Source organism: Aquila chrysaetos, chromosome 5 (assembly GCF_900496995.4).
Source record: "Aquila chrysaetos chrysaetos chromosome 5, bAquChr1.4, whole genome shotgun sequence".
Lineage (NCBI taxonomy): Eukaryota > Metazoa > Chordata > Aves > Accipitriformes > Accipitridae > Aquila > Aquila chrysaetos.
In genome coordinates, this window is record NC_044008.1 from 54708644 (window position 1) to 54727885 (window position 19242).

At 49.9% G+C, this 19242-nt stretch overlaps 1 protein-coding gene across 2 annotated transcripts in view; it reads left to right on the top strand.

Annotated features, from left to right (window-relative positions):
• Positions 1-15916, top strand: part of ST8SIA2 (ST8 alpha-N-acetyl-neuraminide alpha-2,8-sialyltransferase 2) — a 35654-nt gene extending 19738 nt beyond the window's left edge. For both annotated transcript variants that reach the window (XM_041123804.1, XM_030015643.2), the window contains exons 4-6: positions 48-305; positions 2588-2881; positions 13398-15916. In XM_041123804.1, the coding sequence (XP_040979738.1) occupies positions 48-305; positions 2588-2881; positions 13398-13683 (838 nt within the window). In that variant the 3' untranslated portion in view covers positions 13684-15916. The remainder of the gene's footprint in view (positions 1-47; positions 306-2587; positions 2882-13397) is intronic.
• The last annotated feature ends 3326 nt before the right edge of the window (positions 15917-19242 follow it).

The window sequence follows — 19242 nt, forward strand, 5'->3', positions numbered from 1 at the left end:
TTATCTCTGTACCTCACCTGATGGGCTGTTTCATTCCCTGTCCTCAGGAAACAGATCTTGAAGTTCCTGGATGCAGAGAAGGACATTTCGGTGCTGAAGGGGACGCTGAAGCCGGGGGACATCATCCACTATGTCTTTGACAGGGACAGCACCATGAACGTCTCGCAGAACCTGTACGAGCTGCTGCCCCGCACCTCGCCCCTCAAGGGCAAGCAGTTCCCCACCTGCGCCATCGTGGGCAACTCGGGGGTCCTGCTCAGCAGCGGCTGCGGCCCTGAGATCGACGCACACAGCTTCGTGATAAGGTAGGGGCCCACGCCCTGCCGCACGATGGGGCTGGGAGGGTTTGGGGAGGGTTTGGAGAGGTGGAAAGGGGCTGGAGTCCCAATCCACGTGGTGCGGCGCAGCCTTGCAGCCCCGCGTGCACGCGTAGAGTTCACCGATGCGAACGTCCCGCTGCAAATGCTTCTACCAACCAAGTGCTCCCCCGCTGTCCTTGCAAATGCACCCCATGCGTTCTTACGGTGCACCGTTAACCCCCCAGGGCTCCATTAACCCCCAGCACCCCCAGGCGCAAGCACTCACTCCTCTTTTCCCACATACTTACCCTCTTGTAAATACACCCTGTCCCGGACTCTCCTGTGGACACAAGCTCGATCCTTCCCCAGGTCACGTCTCCCCTCAAGCACTGGGTGCGCCGCATGGTGCCCTGGCACCACGCTTCTGCATGCCCAGGTCCGACGCTCTCCTGTGGCCATTCCGTCCCCAGCACCGATGTCCCCGCAGATGCACTGCCCCATGGACCCGCACCGGCAGATCCTGACCCCCACTGGGGCACATGCCAAATTCACCACAGAAGGTGCTTGAAGTGGAGAGGAGCGTGCCAGCCCTCCCATCCCCAACACCCGTGTACATCCGTTAGCTGAGGGGCTGTAGGAGTCTGCTGATGATTTATGTATGTGCAGATATTTGCTTTCTGGCTAGTCTATTATGAAGACAGCCCAATCCATCAGCGGCTCACAGAGGCGGTCCTCGGCGTGACGTGGGAACAAGGATAATGTCACCTCTGCCCCCCGCTCAAACCTGGCTGTTCCAGCCTGCCTGGCTGCTGGCAGCTCTGTCCTGTCCGCGGGGGACAGGACACTATCCTTCGCATCCTTAAGTGTAACCAGAGTGAGCAAAAGGAAAAATTGCTTATTGCAGTTCCGGCAAAGTTTAGGGAGGGGCTTTCGTGGCAGGCAGCAAAGTTGCAGGAGAAAAGCCTTTCTGGGTATAAGGATTGGGATTTTGAGCGACTTCTCTCCAGCCAGGTATGCTAGTGCAGATCTGGCATGGACATGCTCTTCCCACTGTAGGTTATCTAAGCCACCACTTGAATCTGCATCTTCCTGATGAAGGTTTGCTCCGTCCAGGCAGCCTTTTCAGCAGGGCTGGCAGTGACCAGCGATGAGCTCTGTGTCCAGGATACAGCTTCACTCTTCAGACCCAACGTTTATTTTCAGCGATTTTACTCCTGTGATGAGTGGATCAGAAGAGCCCCATGTGCCAGTAGCTGGATTTTCTTTACACCATTCCCTTAGCTTCCCCATCTGTAAAGTAGGGAAAACAGTAGTAACGGCTGATTATCAAGGCAGATGGTTAGGATGCAATTCCTGCTCATTAAATACTGTAACTTCACTGTAAAACGCCTCAGGAGAGCATGCAGTGTACTAACATGTGGGTACCCTCTGGTTTTCACCACGCTGGGGGTGCATCTCTCTGCATCCCTCCATCAGCTGGTCACCTGTCCCATATACCCAGCGCCACGTGCATGGCAGGGCCACGGCTTAACGGCTGTGGATCCCCCCTCGAGGAGCTGTAGGAAACCACCATATAACGAGGGTGATTTGTTGGCAGTTTATCCCGGAGCCCCTCAGCCCTTGTCCCTGGCGTGACGCAGAAGGTTGTGGCATGGGAGCTCCCAGGGGAGCATGTGTGCCTGTATCAGCATGCGCAGCCTGAGAGGAGGCACCAACTAATACTACAGAAAGAGACGTTTTTTGAAGGTCACAGCCTCCAGACAGCCAAACCCTGTGGAGACCATGTCCTGGCATCCACTGCCCACTGGTATCATTATCACTGCCAGTGCCACCGGGTCTGCTGTTAGCAGAGACTTATTGGGAAGGGAAAAGGGACTTGGGATAATATTACCCCAGCAGGGCTATAATTAATAGGTGATTGCTTTCCTTGCGTGGGAAAGGCCGTTTCATTTCAAATCTGCCATGGCAGCAAAGACGGGAGGTTTGTTGCTATGTGTTATTTTTGAACCACACCAGAAGAGATACCGATCCGTACAAACCCACCCACCAGACACCAGTTATTTCTGTTATTAACATTGCCCCAGAGGAATATGCACACACATGACGGCATGTCAGAGCCTCTCTAATTTATTGCAGAGACTCATTCTCACTCCTCCTCCTCCCCAAAATGAGGGTGAATGGGCACATCTGTCACTGCCCATGTCGACTTCTGGCATCAAACACCCCTTGTTTTTATCACTGCCCTCTCACGTCCATTGTAAAAGGCTGTTTGGTGCTTCCCCTCGCAGGTGCAATCTGGCCCCTGTCCAGGAGTACTCGCAGGACGTGGGCATGAAGACGGACCTGGTGACCATGAACCCCTCAGTCATCCAACGGGCCTTCGAGGACCTGGTGAACGAGACATGGAGGGAGAAGCTGCTGCAACGCCTCCACAGCCTCAATGGCAGCATCCTCTGGATCCCGGCGTTCATGGCCAAGGGGGGCAAGGAACGAGTGGAGTGGGTGAATGAGCTCATCCTGAAGCATCACATCAACGTCAGGACTGCCTACCCCTCGCTGCGCCTGCTGCATGCTGTCCGAGGGTGAGAGCGTTTCTGGTGTGCTCGGAGCCAGGATTTTGTGAGCCTCCTGAGCTGGGGAGCGATCGATGGGTTTGTGCCAGAGGCAAACGGCGTGAGCTGTTTCTTTCTGCAGACCGTGAGGAGGACTCCACAGGCAGTGGCTGGTCCCTAGATGAGAACTGGAGACCACCTCGCAAGCAGGGGCTCCCCCCTCTGCACTTTGAGTGTGAGGTCTTTTAGCCATGCAATATAGTGAGCCTAAGTCTTCTAATGCTTTTGTGGCTGTAAGCCTGGGTGTCACCATGATAACTCCCCAACCTACGGTTAGGGCTTTCCTTGGAGAAATGTGTGTGTGATGAGCTAGTGATGAGGTTTGTCACCTTGTGCTTGAGTGACACATGCAAGTCTCACACAGCTTCTCAGGTCAGGGAGCTCATGGCAGCCTGGACGGGTTCGGCAGTGGCAGAGGCCCAAGGGCTGTTCCTGAGTAGCCTTTACGCTCCTGCAGTGGTGACAATTGCACTGCTCATCTTAAATGACCAGCCAAGGCAGGGAGGCGACTGACATAGTCTGGTCCTGCTGGGTGAGATTTCCATGTAAATGGCTTGGGGATGGGGTAGGCTCTTGCTTTCTCGCTTTGTTTCTCTAGAGAGAGTTCATTAGGCACTCAGGGAGTCTAGGCAGGTGGTGGATTATGCTGGAGGTGGCTTAGTGGCAGTAGTTGTCCTACCTGATCCTGACTAGACCCCGTCGATCTCCCAGGGTGGGATTTCACTCATGTAGCTGGTACTCCCACCTCTGAGCCTCAGCATTAATGTTTCTTGATTGCTTTGAGTACTTCTTTGCCTGCACACCTCTGAGCCTGAGCTCTTCTGGTCAGTTGGTCCATGCTGGGTGTCGCTCTGTCCCAGCTCACGTTGCATGTCAGTGCAGGGGGTGGGCACAGGACAGTTTTTGGGGTCATTTCCCACAGGAGCAAGCCTAAGGGGGAGCTCCAGGGAGAGGGCTGTGAAGGGCAGGTCCGCAGGCAGCCTGGGCGGGCTGGGAGGAGTGGAGGCTCTGGTGCTGTGGTGCATCCCAGGCAGCAGCAATGGGTGAGAAGAACCATGTCTGCCCCAAGTGCCTGTGTTTGAGACTTCCCTGGGCCAGAGAGGCATCTTACAGAAAACGCTGGCTTTGAGGTAAAGAAAGGGAAGGAAATGATACCACAACTCACAGAAAGGGAGGAGATGAAGAAAAAAAAAAAAAAACCCACAACCCAAATTCCGAGCTATTTCTAGCTGTAATTGACTTACTTTCGTCTGTCAAAATAGAATTAAGCTCCTGTAATAAGCCCTTTAAATCAACAGGCTGCTAATCCTGTGCTGGCAACCATTCCCAGTGCCAGAAACTTCCTGTAGGAAGCTTTGCAGAGGAATTGGCAAGGGCTGGGCATCACTTTCCCACAGGAGAGGAGGAGGATGCCTTGATAAGCTCTGCTGCCGAGCTTATCTTCTAACTCACGGCACCTTCCTGGCCCTCCTCTGCTGCAGCCCTGCAGTCCAGCTGGTTGGTCCTTGGCGCTCTGGTTGTCCATGTGTATCTCCCACAGAGCAGTGTTGGAGCCACCACCCGTGGCTGGCAGGTCCTGCCTGGCTGGAGGGGATGCAAGGATTTTGGGACAAGCCCAGGGGTTCAGCACTGTCTCTCAGTGCAGGGGTTGAGGTACCACTCTCCCCCGTGGCTTGTAATAGTGTCTTCTTTTTGCATGTGTTAGTGTTCCCGTGGGTTTTAATGGGATCCCATGCAAGGAACATGGGTTCAGGCTTCTGAAAACCTAGAGGGGCTCAGAGGGATGTAACCAGTCAGACCAGCAAGAGAGTGAAGTGGCCGCTGTTGGTGGTTGTCTGGGATAGATATGGTACCAGCACGTGGTCGGACACCGGCTGATGCTGATGATGACAGGCTGTAAGTACCCAGTCTGAGCTACAGCCAAGACCTCGATCCTGTCCTTTGGGTTGGTCACTGTGCTGTGGGGCAACGGAGAAAGGTGGGTCATGGCTGCACAGAGGCAGCGCTAATTCAATTAGAACCGCAGAAGCCAGTGCTAATCCTCGTCAGGGCTTGCCCTCTAAGCCAGGGGAACTGCTGCCTGACCTGCCCTCTTGCTCTCACACTTAACAGCAGAAGAACAAGGATGCCTACTAATTAACAATTAATACAATTAAAACTGCAGCCCCCTCAGAAAGCCAGAACTGATGGGAGCACTTCAACACCTACCCAGTGTGTTGTGGCCTGGCCAAGGAGGTGTGCAGAGGGAGCACCCAGGGCTGGGGGCAAAGGGCTGTGCTGTAGTGGGGGAAGGCTAGAGTCAATGTTAACCCTTTCCTTGGTGCAGCCTCCTCAGGTTTGGACTCGGATGGATTGAAGAGTGATTCAGGCAGTATTGAATGAACTGGCCACAGCTGAGGGAGGGGAGTTATGCTGAGGCTCTTGGTGCTATATAGGAAGTCTCTCAGGTATCTTATAGGGTTGTCTTGACCATCTGCTCAGGGTAATTGATATGATGTAGTTTGGGATGAAGAAGGAGTCTTTCCTCAGGTCAAACTGACCAGAATCACTAGAACTTTACTTATTCATCTTCTGTGATACTGTCTAATTCTTACGATCATCCTATATTTTTGCTTACGAGCTCCTTGCTGTTACAGGGATATGGTCTCCAATGACTTCCTCTGTCTCTCCAGCTCTCCCTGCGGAACATGCCAGTTCGTAGCATTACACTTTTCTTTGACAGATCTGAGATTTGTGAAATGAATACGTTTTGTGGCATATAGCATGCAGCAGAGAATCGATAATCCACAAAGCCCCACAGAACATCCCTCTGTGCTGCAGTGGGCTGCAGTTGCACAGATGTCCCATCTTCTCCTTTGCTGGATAAAGCCACCCTTTATAATCTATCCTAAGTTGATTTGGAAATCACAAAGAAATGGGAGAAGTCTTTCAGCCAAGACACTCTTTTATATTTTTTTTTTTTTTTTCAAGGAATAGCGCTTTCTACAAAGGCTAACATCTCAGCCAACTTCAATTTGGCTACAAAAGCTTTGGCTTTTCTCTTCCTTCACTACCAGCAAAATGCATTTGTGAGTTCTTGACTCCTCCTTGAACCATAGTATTTATTGTCCTGCTCTGCTTTCCCCCAGACCAGAATGCATTTCAGTGGCAATTGAGCATTTTTTCCTATAATTTTCAGTGCATTTGGGGTATTTGTAGAGTGTGTGTTGCTGAGATAAGTAAAAAGCATTTGGTTTTGTTGTCCTTAACGGCATCATTTGAGTCATCACCTTCCTAGCTGTGAGGGTGCCTTAAATGTTTGCTGATAGCTTTTGGTGTCGATGATTCTGGATAATCTGTGCAGTAGGACAGAGGCTCTTCTTACACAGTTAAACTCACCATCTTCACACCAGGAGGGGAGAGAGCCATCAGCATTTCCATGGAGAAGCTCAGAAGGAAGCCAAGTCACTACCTAAGGCTGAGGAGGAAAGCTGTGCCGTGGCAGGGAGCCAGCTTGCGGGGACGGGGACGGTGCCATGTGTTTCAGGGGTGCGTGACTCACTTCGGAACGATTCTATAAAATGTCTCCTGAGCAATTCATCTGGCGAGCGCAGTGCTCGTCTCGTGGCTGGGAAGCAAGCAAGCCCCTTATAAGTCATCTGTTAGTGTCTCCAAAAAGCCTTGTAATTCCTATTGCCAAGCAGCTTTTGTTAGAGAAATAACACGAAATGCAGGAAGCAGGGGAAAATAATTGTGTCTGGAGGTTTGACTATCACTCCTTGCAGAGAATTCATGGACATGTTTCAGTTTGCCTTGTCTAATCTAGTCTAGCATTTCTCACTGTGTCCATCACGAGGGTCTCTTGGCAGTAACCAATTCTAATCCCATAAGATTTTGTTAATAGCTTCTTGAAAGAAAAAAAAATAAAAAATCAATATATCTTCCAGCTCCTTGGCTAGGTCTCCCATTAGGTTTAACATCCAAATCATTGTGACAGTTTACATGCGCTCTTCACGACGATGATCACCTTGCTGAGGGTCCATAGCTTGCGTAGTGCATCTCTGCCACGTATCCTCAGAAGTGCAGCCTGGTGGGGCATAAGATGGATTCATCTTTGCCTCAGATGTCTCTCTGGGTCCTCACACCCAGACAACATCTAAGCCTTTGCTGATTTTTCAGGGCAATGCTGCTCAGCCACTGCCTTTCCCATCCGTCAGCCATGGTGGAAACCCTCCCCTGGTCCCTCCTTGCCTTCTGTCCTGATTATGCAAACCTCATGAAGTTCAAGAAGGGCAAGTGCAAGGTCCTGCACATGGGTCAGGGCAATCCCAAGCACAAATACAGGCTGGGCAGAGAATGGGTTGAGAGCAGCCCTGAGGAGAAGGACTTGGGGTTATTGGTTGACGAGAAGCTCAACATGACCCAGCAATGTGTGCTCGCAGCCCAGAAAGCCAGTCGCGTTCTGGGCTGCATCAAAAGAAGTGTGGCCAGCAGGTCGAGGGAGGTGATTCTCCCCCTCTACTCTGCTCTCGTGGGACCCCACCTGAAGTACTGCGTTCAGCTCTGGGACCCCCAACATAAGAAGTATATGGACCTGTTGGAGCGAGTCCAGAGGAGGGTCATGAAGATGATCAGAGGGCTGGAGCGCCTCTCCTACGAGGAAGGGGTGAGAGAGCTGGGGTTGTTCAGCCTGGAGAAGAGAAGGCTCTGGGGAGACCTTATAGCAGCCTTCCAGTACCTAAAGGGGGCCTGCAGGAAAGCCAGTGAGGGACTTTTTACAAGGGCATGTAGTGACAGGACAAGGGGTAATGGCTTTAAACTGAAAGAGGGTAGATAGATTAGATGTAAGGAAGAAATTCTTCACTATGAAGGTGGTGAGGCACTGGAACAGGTTTCCCAGAGAAGTTGTGGATGCCCCATCCTTGGAAGTGTTCAAGGTCAGGTTGGATGAGGCTTTGAGCAACCTGGTCTAGTAGAAGATGTCCCTGCCAATGTCGGGGGGTTGGAACTAGGTGATCTTTAAGGTCCCTTCCAACCCCAAACCATTCTATGATTCTATGCCACCTCCTTTCCAACAGCCTTTGCCTTGCTTATAGCCGTACAGGACACATGTGTGCAGATTATTCTCCTAGCCTGTTGCTTTGATTGCATCACCCTGCTCTTTTGCATCCCTCCACAGGCTCCCTTTTTCTCTAACACATCAGACCTAAGCTGCTGCCTTTCCTTTTCACAGCCCTCCCAGCTCATCTTTTCTCGCTCTGTCTCGAGATCAGTTCTGCTGTTGATTAGGCAGCATCACCCACCTGTGGGTTTTCTAAACCAGCTACTTTATGCTTCCTCCCTTATAGTACTTCATGCTTACAGGGGCTTCTCTGAAATATCTGCCCTGGGGATTCATGCCTTAAAGCCCTTCCTCTCTGCTCCCACAGATGGTTTAAGGACAGTGGTCCTGCACTCAGGTGAGGGAAGAAAATGACCAAAGGCTGTAGGGGGAGAAAATAGCCGTTCAAAAGTGTGTGACTGGGGTAGGATGTGAGGGACTATGACTGCCCCGTAAAGTCACGTATGGGTTAGATCAGTGGATATCCCACAAATAAATCCTTGTGTGAGCTATTATTCTCACCCCTTCTGCACTTGAGGCACATTGTACCTGAGCTGTGGTGTGTCTGCACTGAGACCCCAAGACAGTTAATTTGTTCTGGTTAATCGGGAAGAAGATTTAGTCTTTTCTTTGTCAAAAGAAGGGGAGGGACATAGGAAGGAAAGGGGAAAGAAATAGGGTAATTTTCTTCCCAGTTACTTTCCTCTTCTTCTGTCTGTTTGGAAATGCTTTAACTTGTGGGTGTTGAGTACCATGTGTGTTTGAAGGGCATCGCAGAGCTCAAGACCTGGAGAAGAGAGTTATTTATCTGTGACTCAGCGTTGATTTGCTTGCACCAAGTCACCAAAACCAGACCCAAGCCACACGGTACAGATCCAGTCTGAATATAGAGGCTTGATTTGGTGTTTGGGCTTTGCCCAGCCTGGGGATAAACCCAACTCTGATTCAAGATCCAGCTTTTGGAGTCAGCATTAGCATGAATCTGGATGGGAACCTGCCCATTCCTACCCGTCCAGCACAGATCTCATCACTGTATGTGCCTCTCAGCTATTTTGGTGGAGGTGACAGGAGACTGGATACGTGGACAGAAAAGGGCTGGGAGAAGCTGGGTGGAGGATAGTGGTTGCTTCCTGGGCTCCAGCACTTCATCTCCATCCACCCAGCAGCTGAGATACATGCTGTGCCCTGTCCTCGCCCCACCAGTGTGTCAGGGCACTCGCTCTGATTATCTGTAGCTGGTTTTTCATGAGTATTAATGGGAGCAGGATGTGTGTGGCAGACTTATAATATGCTTCTGACTGTCAAGGACTAGCACCTCCACAACAGCTTGTGTTTGTATCACACTGTTGTGAAGAAGCTGTTTTAAAAGGGTCTGAAATTGCATTATTTTAGTTAATTCTGATTTGTATCACTAAATAATGGAGCTAATACTGCTGAAACTTGATTTCTTCATTGACCTGAGTTTTTTATTCATTTCATCAGGGCAATGGATTTTCTGTTCATTTTATCCTGCAGGTTAACCCTTACCTGGGGTTACAAGTTACTTCAGGGTTTTCTCAGACATATCAGGAGGTGATGGGTAAGCACTGAACAGGACCCTGCCCTCACTAGCGGTCCTCAAACCCTGCCTGCAGGGAGGAGTTTTGCACCCAGTGTTTCAGTCCAAATCAAGGCCAGGCTGTGCTCTCTGAATTCAGTGATGCCGGGGGGGGATGAATACTGTCGGTGCAGTGGGGTGCGTGCTCCAGATGTGCGATGTGGAGGCTGCCACCTTCCCTCGGGTGGGAGCTGCAGCTTCCTGGGGGCAGTTTCAGAGCGTTTTGTCTCCTGAAGGATTCTCACTGGGCTGTAAGCTCCAAATACAGCAGTTGCTTCCCCTGTGGCTGTAGTGCAGCCCCCTCGCAGGAGGCACACACGGATGGTCAGGCAGCCGGCAGCAGTGCTATGCAGTTCTGCTTAGGACACTTCTTAAGTTTCTTGGAAACCTTTTGGAAAATTGATGTTGTTGAGGAGCAACGAGAGCCACCTACCAGCTAGGACGAGACTCTCTGAGCTGCTCTTCTTGAAGCCTCTGTCCTTGGCTACCATCAAGTATTAGTTCAGATAGGTGCTAGGGCTTGTGTCTGGGCTGCCTCCTTAGAAAAGATGGCCTTGAAGATCTGATGGCATTTTCCATCTGTCACTATCATGATCCGAAACAAGAGCTGTCTCAGACAATTTTTGCCTGACAGCATCACAGTTCCTGTTCATAGCTGCATCCTGCGCAGGCACCAGCCTATCTCTGTAGCTGCTTCCACCCCTGAGGGTTTATTTACAGAAACGACACAGCACCAGCTTTTGAAGGAGGTCCACGCTGTGAGAAGAGCTCTGAAAAAGAACGTATTGGGTTTCAGGACCGCTCGTTGCTCTTCTCTTTTAATTGCTGTCTCTTTCCATAAAATGTTGCAGTTAATAGTTATGGTGATTGGTGTAGCCAATTTGAAAAATAATTACTGCCTGCTTCAAGATTATCTTTCCTCCTAATTAAAATCCCGGACCTCACATATTAAAGGTGCGCTGTTGACACAGCATCCCATGTGCGCCCAGACAACCTCATTTGGATTTACAGAATTAATTAGGTTTTATTTCCATCCCCAGCTGTTCTCTCCTGCACCAGGAACGTGGCCACTGTCTCAGTTGGCCAGTGGTGGGAGAGATAAGAGGGAGATCTTCCTGCATAGCTCCCACACCCCCATCACAAACCAGTCATTAAAAAGTATTCCCCAGACCTCACCAGAGGATTTCCCACCTTCACTGTCCAGGAAACAAACTGCAAGCACTGTGGCATGGCCTATGTTATGGTTTGGGCATTATATATTATGTATGTCACCTGTGTGGGTGGGCTGGGACAGCCTGAAGTCCATCACCCCCTCCCAAAGCTGCAGCCAGCAATGAGAATTTATGATGCTGTAGGAGCCAGATTTGTCATCCTTCTCGTTTTCACAATGCCATACCTGCAATAGAGGGAAATACAGTAAAAAGAGTCTGTTTTTTAATTTTTATTATAAGAAACTGAATTGTCATTGTTCCCTACCCTGATATTATTGAGTGAGTGCTCACTACCTGCGTGTGCTGACGTGGATACGCTGGGCTGGTTTTGGTAGGGCTGCTTTTGGGTAGTGGTTGTGCACGCTTGTTGGTCTTGGTAAGGCTGTTTGTGCATGCTGGGTTGCAGAGGACAGCATGCTTCTTCTGTAGGTCATTTCTGTCATTAATATGCTTGAAACGTTGGTGGTCACGGGTGGTAACCATGTGCAAGGGTCACTTCATCACGCTGTCAAGGTCATTGTACATTCATAGAGTTTTTACAGCCTCGCGACAAAACCCAAAAGTTAATCTTTTGGGCAGCTGTAAGGTCACCAGTATCTTTTCTGTGCTCCAGCTGGTAAATTGATAAAAGGAGAGTTTTAAGGCTAAAGCAGCTTGCAGGACAAACCCAGACAGTTGTCTTCCCCCAACGCCAGCCGGTTAATGTGGCTTGGCAGTTCTTCCCAGGTAGTTTCCCTGCTGCATGAGGATACCCTAATTCACGGTGTTAAATGGTTGTGATAATCTCCCATTTCTCTCCGCTCTCCAGGGGTCTAATGTGCTTACCCGTAAACTCATCAAGGAAGCTGTTTTATGGCTACCTGTGGGAGAAGATTGCCTTGGCACCGCAGCGAGCATTGCTGTGTCCCCATAGCACAACCCATATGGCTGGGCAATCCCAGAAAATGCTGATGTCATGCCTCTGAGATACTCGTTCTCACCAGTTTTCCCCCAGTTTCTTGTTCCTTTCTCATGCTGGATGCCAAGGAAATGAGTCAGGCAAGGAGGACCTCCCCAAAACATCGTACTTGTCTTTTGCTAAAGCTACAGGTGCTTGGACACCCCTGGGGTGTGGGACCCCAGTAAACCCCGCTGTGCCCTTCCTGCACGTGCTGAGGCAGTCACTCTGCTTCCAGAATTTGCTTCACCAGAAAAGTCAATTTTTCTCTTATCTGGCTGAGAACAAGCAAGTACGTTTTGTGCCTTGGTTGCTAAATTTTAATGGCTTTCGTGAAAAGCTAATTTGCAGGATTAAGGCTCAGCTCTCCCAAGGGTTCCCGCTGTCTTGAGTGCCGCACCCTCAGGAGCTCGGCGGAAAGTGCGAATGAGGAGCAAGACACTTCCCGTGGCTCCGCGTGCGACAGCGGGACCCGGCTCAGGACCCCAAACCTCTGGGTGAGGACACAGAAATGCCACGTGCTTTGGCCCGCTTCCTCATGCTTTTTATCCAAAGCGCTGCCAGTCACTCACCTGAACTGAGGCCCTTTGAAATATCTATTAAAAATAATCCAAGGGCTTGAACGGGCTGTGACACGGTGGGATGCGCTGCCTGCACCATCCCTGCCTGCTGTGGGGCAGCGGTGGCATCCAACGTGCTGGGGGAGGAGGGAGTGCACCCGGGGCGGGGGACATCTTCTACCTCCCTCAAACCTTTTGCTTTCTGATTTTGCTCCTCTGACAGTGTTTTTCTGCTGAGCAAACCAGATAAGTTGCCTGTGCAATAAAATCTGGGCCCTGGAAACATCTTCTTACAGGATGTTGATGCTGCAATAACTTTTATCAGCAGCCCAAAATACAGCCGCTGATACCGTTTCTGCCTGTGCATCACTACAGGGTGCCTCCTTCCCCTGTTCTTATTGCCATCCCTCATAAAAAATAATGTACTTTTCAGCAGCGAGCACAGCTGACCTCCGTATCGCATATTATGTATTGCAATATGCCATATTATGTATCTCATGGACTGATGTTGCAGAGTGTGGTGATGTATTTTGGTCCAGGATCCCAGTAGCAATCGCTGAGTGTAATGGGAACACAGTGTGTTTTAGCTCTTTCAGCCTGCTGACCCTTTATTCCAAGACAAACGTTTTACAGCCCTGTTTTGTTTACCATCAGAGTAAAAATCTTCATTCATCAATGAAAATCATCAGCTTGTGTGTGCGAGAGTGTGTCTGCTTCAAGGGGTTGCTGGAGTCTACTTGACATGTGGATGGCTTGGTCTGTGGTATTGATCTCCTAGGTTGATTGGAAGATAATTGTAGGCTGAAGTACTGAAGGCCACCATTGCAAGCAATTTGTTTTTCATAAAGGATTGCCGAGGCATGAGATGCTTCAATGCCATAGCAACAAGTGTGATGTAACCGCCAGAGCAGGAGGATGCTTATTCATGAAGCAATCCCTAGAGAGGCTTTTTCTTGGCATGGAGAACTCTTCTGCTAGTCAGAAACCTCTCAGTTTGAATTACCAATATATCTCAGTCAGAGGCTGGAGAGAGAAAACGTGCAAGACACGAGCTTGGCGTGTGGCGGGAATAACACGCTTCCCTCTACTCTCCCTTTGCAGGTACTGGCTAACAAACAAGGTGCACATCAAGCGACCCACCACAGGCCTCCTCATGTACACCTTAGCCACTCGATTCTGCAACCAGATCTATCTCTACGGCTTCTGGCCCTTTCCCCTGGACCAGAACCAGAATCCGGTCAAGTACCACTACTACGACAGCCTGAAGTATGGCTACACCTCACAGGCCAGCCCGCACACCATGCCCTTGGAGTTCAAAGCCTTAAAGACGCTGCACCAGCAGGGAGCCTTGAAGCTGACAGTGGGGGAGTGCGATGGGGCCACGTAGGGTGGTCCCCGGCCGCGTTCCTGCACAGCCACAGGAGGAAGGGGAGGGGGCGGAAAGGACGAGTGGTGCCTGGTGGGGTTGGTTATCTTTGTTAATGCGCAGAACAGCGACACAAATATATATACGTGGTACCTATATATATTGACCTGAGTATTATAACTGTTTGGTGTTCACCAAGGAAGGGGCAGGAGAGATGCGGGAGCATCTGGCATGACTGGCCTGAGCAAGACCCCCTGCCGTGGGCTTGCTGGGCTCGGAAGGGCGTTCGACCTACGTCCGAAAGGTGTGAAGGTGGCCTTGGTTTTTGAGGGTATGTTAGGTGATGGGTAAACGTTAAGCCGTTTGTCGTGACTGGTCCGAGGTTGGTAGTTAGTTTGTTTGGCCAAGGACGCCGGCGCTGGCACTCTGCAGCGAGGCACGTTCTTGGCCCCGTGCTCGTGGCGGGGAGGGGAAGGGGCAGGGAGCGGGGTGGGCAGGGAAGGTTTGTTGGCGGCTCTCACGGCCGAGGGACTGCCTGCAGCACCGAGCAGGACCCAGCTCCTGCCCAGCAGGGACTGGTGCCCGGCGGATTCGCGCACAGATCCACCCGAAACACGGACCACCGGGCTGAGCGCAGCCTGTGGAGAGGCGAGGGGGAAGCCTCCTGGGCTGCGGCTTGATCTCCAGGAGGTGGTGGGGCATTGTGCTAAGCTGATCCCAGTGACATTTGCTCGGAGAGGAGATGTGAGGGCCTCCAGAGAACGGGCGCATCAGCGTTGAGCCGGGTGGACGGCGAGGAGAGCGCTGAGCATGTATTTTCTCTTCCTTTCCTAAGGAGCAATTTAGAATGGAGCAAAGATGCTGGAACGTGGCAGGAAGGAGGTTTGCTGCCACAAACCGGCACCATTAGTATTAAGTGTCTTACTGTGCCACAGTCGAAGACACTCAACATCTGTCAGGGCTCGCGAAAACCCTAAGTACATCTAGCTCTTAATTCCCAAATGCTACCTGCTAAGCAGCCTGCCTTCTCTCCCCCTCCAAAAATAACCGCTGAAATATGGGTGATAGGCCTGAGACCCAGCCAAGCAGAAATACCGCAGGACTTCAAGGGACTTTGTCAAGTCTAAATAATTTATTTTCACTTTGTCCACAAAGAACCAGCATACAGTGCTGTATTCCTGAAGTCCTTCTCAGTCCTTTCTTTCAAGCTCCAATTAGCTCTTACTCTGAAGAGTTAAATAGGATGTCAGATGTATCTTGATGGGATGCTTGCCTAGTGATGAACGTCAAAGAAATAATCTTTTCCCTTTTTTTTTTTTCCAGAGAGAACCCAAAATATAAAGAAGTTTTTATAACCACATTTGCTTTTCTCTAAGTTTTGGGTTTTTTGAGGGAAGCATCTAGATTGATCTGATTAGCCTGTTTAATTTTCTGCTTCTGTAGTCTACTCTATTTGTCTCCTAATTAGCCAGAATGCAGGTGAGTCCAGGGTTCAGTGAGTGCAGTTTGGGTTTAATTTGTGGGACAGTAAATAACACTACACAGGCAAGCCTTGGACATGCACTGCAATGCTTTCATGGCTGGGTATCATGGTATCATCACCTTTGTGCCTCCTCCTACTGCTGTGTTTTTTAAGTTAAAAACTATACAGTTTGGGACTGAAATACTTGAGATTGTCTCTTTAAAAGCTGAGTGCTTCAAGTGGTAAAAGGAAGAGCTCACTTTCATGTTTTGGGACGTAGAAGCTACTGTACCCATAGGAGCCTCCAGCCTGCTAATTAGTGTCAGATGAAGATGCCTAAGATTAAGGTATAAGCAACATTACAGTGGATAAATGTAGGCTAATCTGCCACCGAGGGGATGTTTCTTTCCAACTCCAGAAAATGATTTCTTTTATGTATTTTTTAAAACCTGGCTTTTTTTTTTTTTTTTTTTTTTTTAACTTGAGTTTAGTTGCACGATAAAGCTAAACCTGACTGTGAACCTCAGCTTGAGCTGTTGGGGTTTCCTGAGATGGGAGGAGACAGAGAGTAAAACTGCAAGATGGAAGTAGTCTGCAATCCTGAGGAGCTTCCCATGATTCAGGAGTGGTTGTTAAAGCTGGATAATTCCCTGGTCTGTCCCCGGCACGGAGGAGGGACAGAGCAGGGATGAAGCCGCAGGGACTGCTAAAGCCAACCGTTGTATTGAGGGGCCTGGGCCACGGTACTGATTGCTGTTAGCAAACCTTCTTTTTAAATAAAAATACAAGAAATGAAATAAATGTGCAGGGGGTTTATTTTTATTTTGTATTTATTTTCATTGACTAGAAGGGCAAGAAGGGGGGCCAAGACCATGAAATGCCATGCGATTAAATGGGGACACCCTGTGACCTTCTTTGCCAGTGAAGGAGAGGGGAAGGCTGGGCTTATTTGCCCATCTGGGGTGGATGTCAGTGCTCTGCTAGGGGACGTCTGAAGCCACCAGGATGTCCTCACTGTGCCCAGAGAGATTATTGAGCTGAATCTAACAGCAGTGCAACAGGGGTGTGCTGGGGGGGGTGAAAAGGGGGTGGGAGAAGGGATTTCGGGTGCCCTTGAAGCAGCTTCTGGATCAAAGCACAGGCAATTTATAGACAAGTTATTCAGGGGGATGAAATTGCTGGTGATGTTTCTATTCCCAGAATGGGTCCTGCTCACCCCTGTTTTAAAAATACATTAAACCAAGAGCAAGACCCTGAAGCTATTGAAATCAATGGCTGAGCTCCCATTTCACCTCGCTGCCATGTGAGTTGGTCCCTGCTGAGTTTATTTGCACAAAAACATCTAGAAATTTCCCCTTGCTTTAGTGGGCTGTGTCAAGTCCTCCAGTCTTGTTCTCCGAGCAGCTCCTCAGGTTGGAAACATGCTTTACCATCTCTGTTTCCAGCAAATAGCTGGGACCTGGCTCCACAAAGCCCCAGCCCCTGCAAGTCAGCAAGCCATAAAGCCCATGTGGTGTTCATGAGCAGCGGGAGCGGACTTTCAGGTTCACCTTCTGCTCTGCATAGGGAGCGGCCGTGCTGCAGTAGGTGGATGATATTTGGGCTATTTTGGGGCAGCTGCCAGCCACTGAGCAGCCGCGGGACTGCAGCACGGCAGCTGCCAGATGCTGTGGGGACCCGACCGCCGCACCATGCTGCTGCTTGATGAAGTTCTTCATGCCCAATTAAGGCTCTGCTGTCGTCAAGAGTGAAACAAAAAGGAGTATTGATGCTATTCAGGCAGGGATGCAGGTGCACGTGCTGCACCGTGAATGTACTTAACTGCCCTAAATGACAGCAGCAGCTCCCTTTGGTCTTCACTCCTCCATGCCCCTGCTCCCTCCAGCAGTGAGGCCAGCCCAAACTGGCAATGCTGGTGGCTCCGGGACAGGGAGCTCCCTCCCACGGGTTAGGCACATTTGTGCCAAAGGACCTTCAGATAGTAACAAGTGACCTAAACTTGTGTCTCCACCTGGGTAAGCCCAGAGTTTGGGGCTGTGTTTCCCAGCATGGCTTTTTGGGGCAACAGTCTAATGGGTGCTTCTGGCCAAACCCAACATCCTTTTCCTCACCATGTCCCTCTGGTGCATTTTCCCCTTACAACGGGTTGGGGATAAGGGTCTTATCTTGCTTGCTCAGCCACACCACGGCCAGAGGCACAGCTGCCTGAACTGCATTTCTTTCTAACCATGGTTTGCGTGGTTACATCCCAGCCTTCAGATCTGCCACACGCTTCTTTGTGTCTCTGGGCTAACAGCCAGCCGAGCCATGAAACCTCACTGCACCCTCCGACGCTGCTGAGCACCGCGGCAAGCGCACGGTCACTCCTGTTTTCCTCCCCCTTCATTACTCCAGTGATTTTGGTCCCTGGTGAGCAAAGCTCAAGACGCGAACCTGTCATTACAGACCTGTCCAGGCTGAACAAGGATCCTTCAGACAAGAAGTTTAATTCAGCTCTCACCGCGCTCGTTGCTCTGTGCTTGTGCTGCGGAGCCGTGCAGAGGAGGAATGCAACAGCACAGCACTTTTGTTCTTCCTATAAAAGTATAGACACAAATATAGTGATGTGGCTGTTGCTCTCCTGGGAGAGATCTTGCCCGTATCTTGCACTGGCATGGAGCGTGGCTCCTCTGGTCAAGCTACAGAGTCCGCGGGCTCTGTGCTGCCGAGATCCTTTATAAATAATGCCTGCATTGCCTTATTTAAAGCTGACTTGGGTGAGCTGCAGCAGCTCCTCTGTACTGCGGCGTGGGACCTCGGCTGCCTCCCGCGCTCGCCAGCCCCTCGCGCAGGCAGGGCTGGCAGAGGCACCCCTTCAAACGAGAGGGATGGAGGAGGGACCGTCACCTTGCCCCGAGTGCTTCGTCAGCGGGGACTTGGTGCAGGGTCAATAACCAAGCCCCTGCTTCAGTCACAGCCCAGATAATTAGTAAACAAAGTGCAAATAGTCATTGTGAATCAAATTACAATTTTTTTTTAAATTTTTTTCAAGCTGCCTGAGGGGTTTTTTAGCACTAACAAACAACTGAATGTTCTAATCTTCTTTTTTTTTTTTGAGACACCAGTCTTGCAAACGAGAAAGACACAATATTTTGTATTGAAGGTGTGATGAAAATTGTTTTCATTTTTACATTCCGTCTTGGATACTGCTTGGAAATGTCACTGAACACTATGGACTTCAGTCAGACACTTAAATGACATAAATGGTTTCCGTTGATCCCAATACAAAATCATTTTTAATTTGGGGCAAAATATTCTCAAAAAGGTTGCACCATCTACAGATCTTGGTATATAGATGGATTTTTTTTGACCACCACTGCTTTTAAAAATTTAAATGATGCAATTTCATGCTAGAGAGGCTTGAAACTATGGGAATTAAAGCTTAAAGCTTTGAGACCCACGGGGGATGGCAGGGAAGTGGTTTGCTCCAGAGCGTGCCCAATGTCAGGAGGTAAAACCAGGCACATAACCATGGTCTCCAGTGTAATGCTTTGTTAAACCACATATTTTTTCAGCTCTTTCAGTATTTTGATTGCTTTCCTTTTTAGGTTTCTCACATTTATGAATGGTTTATTAACACCTATTTTCATCTCTAAATGTTACTCTATTGCCCTTAGCACCAGAATTTCAATTTGGGGTCCCCCTTTTGACCACATCAAACACTTTCTAGCTTTCCTTTTCTTCACCTCTACTTAATCATATTTTTTCCTATGAAACCAACTGAGCACCCATGAGCTGGCAAGTGCCCTCTGCAATTCCAGTACCACCATGAGATGGCTCGTGTCCAAGCTCCACGTTGGGTCATCTCCTCACTGTGGATGCTACAGCACTCCCAGCTTAAGCTCCAGGTTGGAGAGGATACCACCAGTGGGGAATGGACTACATGTCTTATTTCAACCCCCCAGACAGTTGCACATCACCCATGTATGCAAAGAAATGACTGCAAAAGCCCTTGGACAGAGGCCTGAATGATAGCCAAAAAAAAAATCATCCTCCTCCCTAGAGGATGGACTTCTCTCCCAGTATTAGCAACATCAAGGGATTCGGCAATAAGCTCCTTTCCAGCTGGGAATAACTCG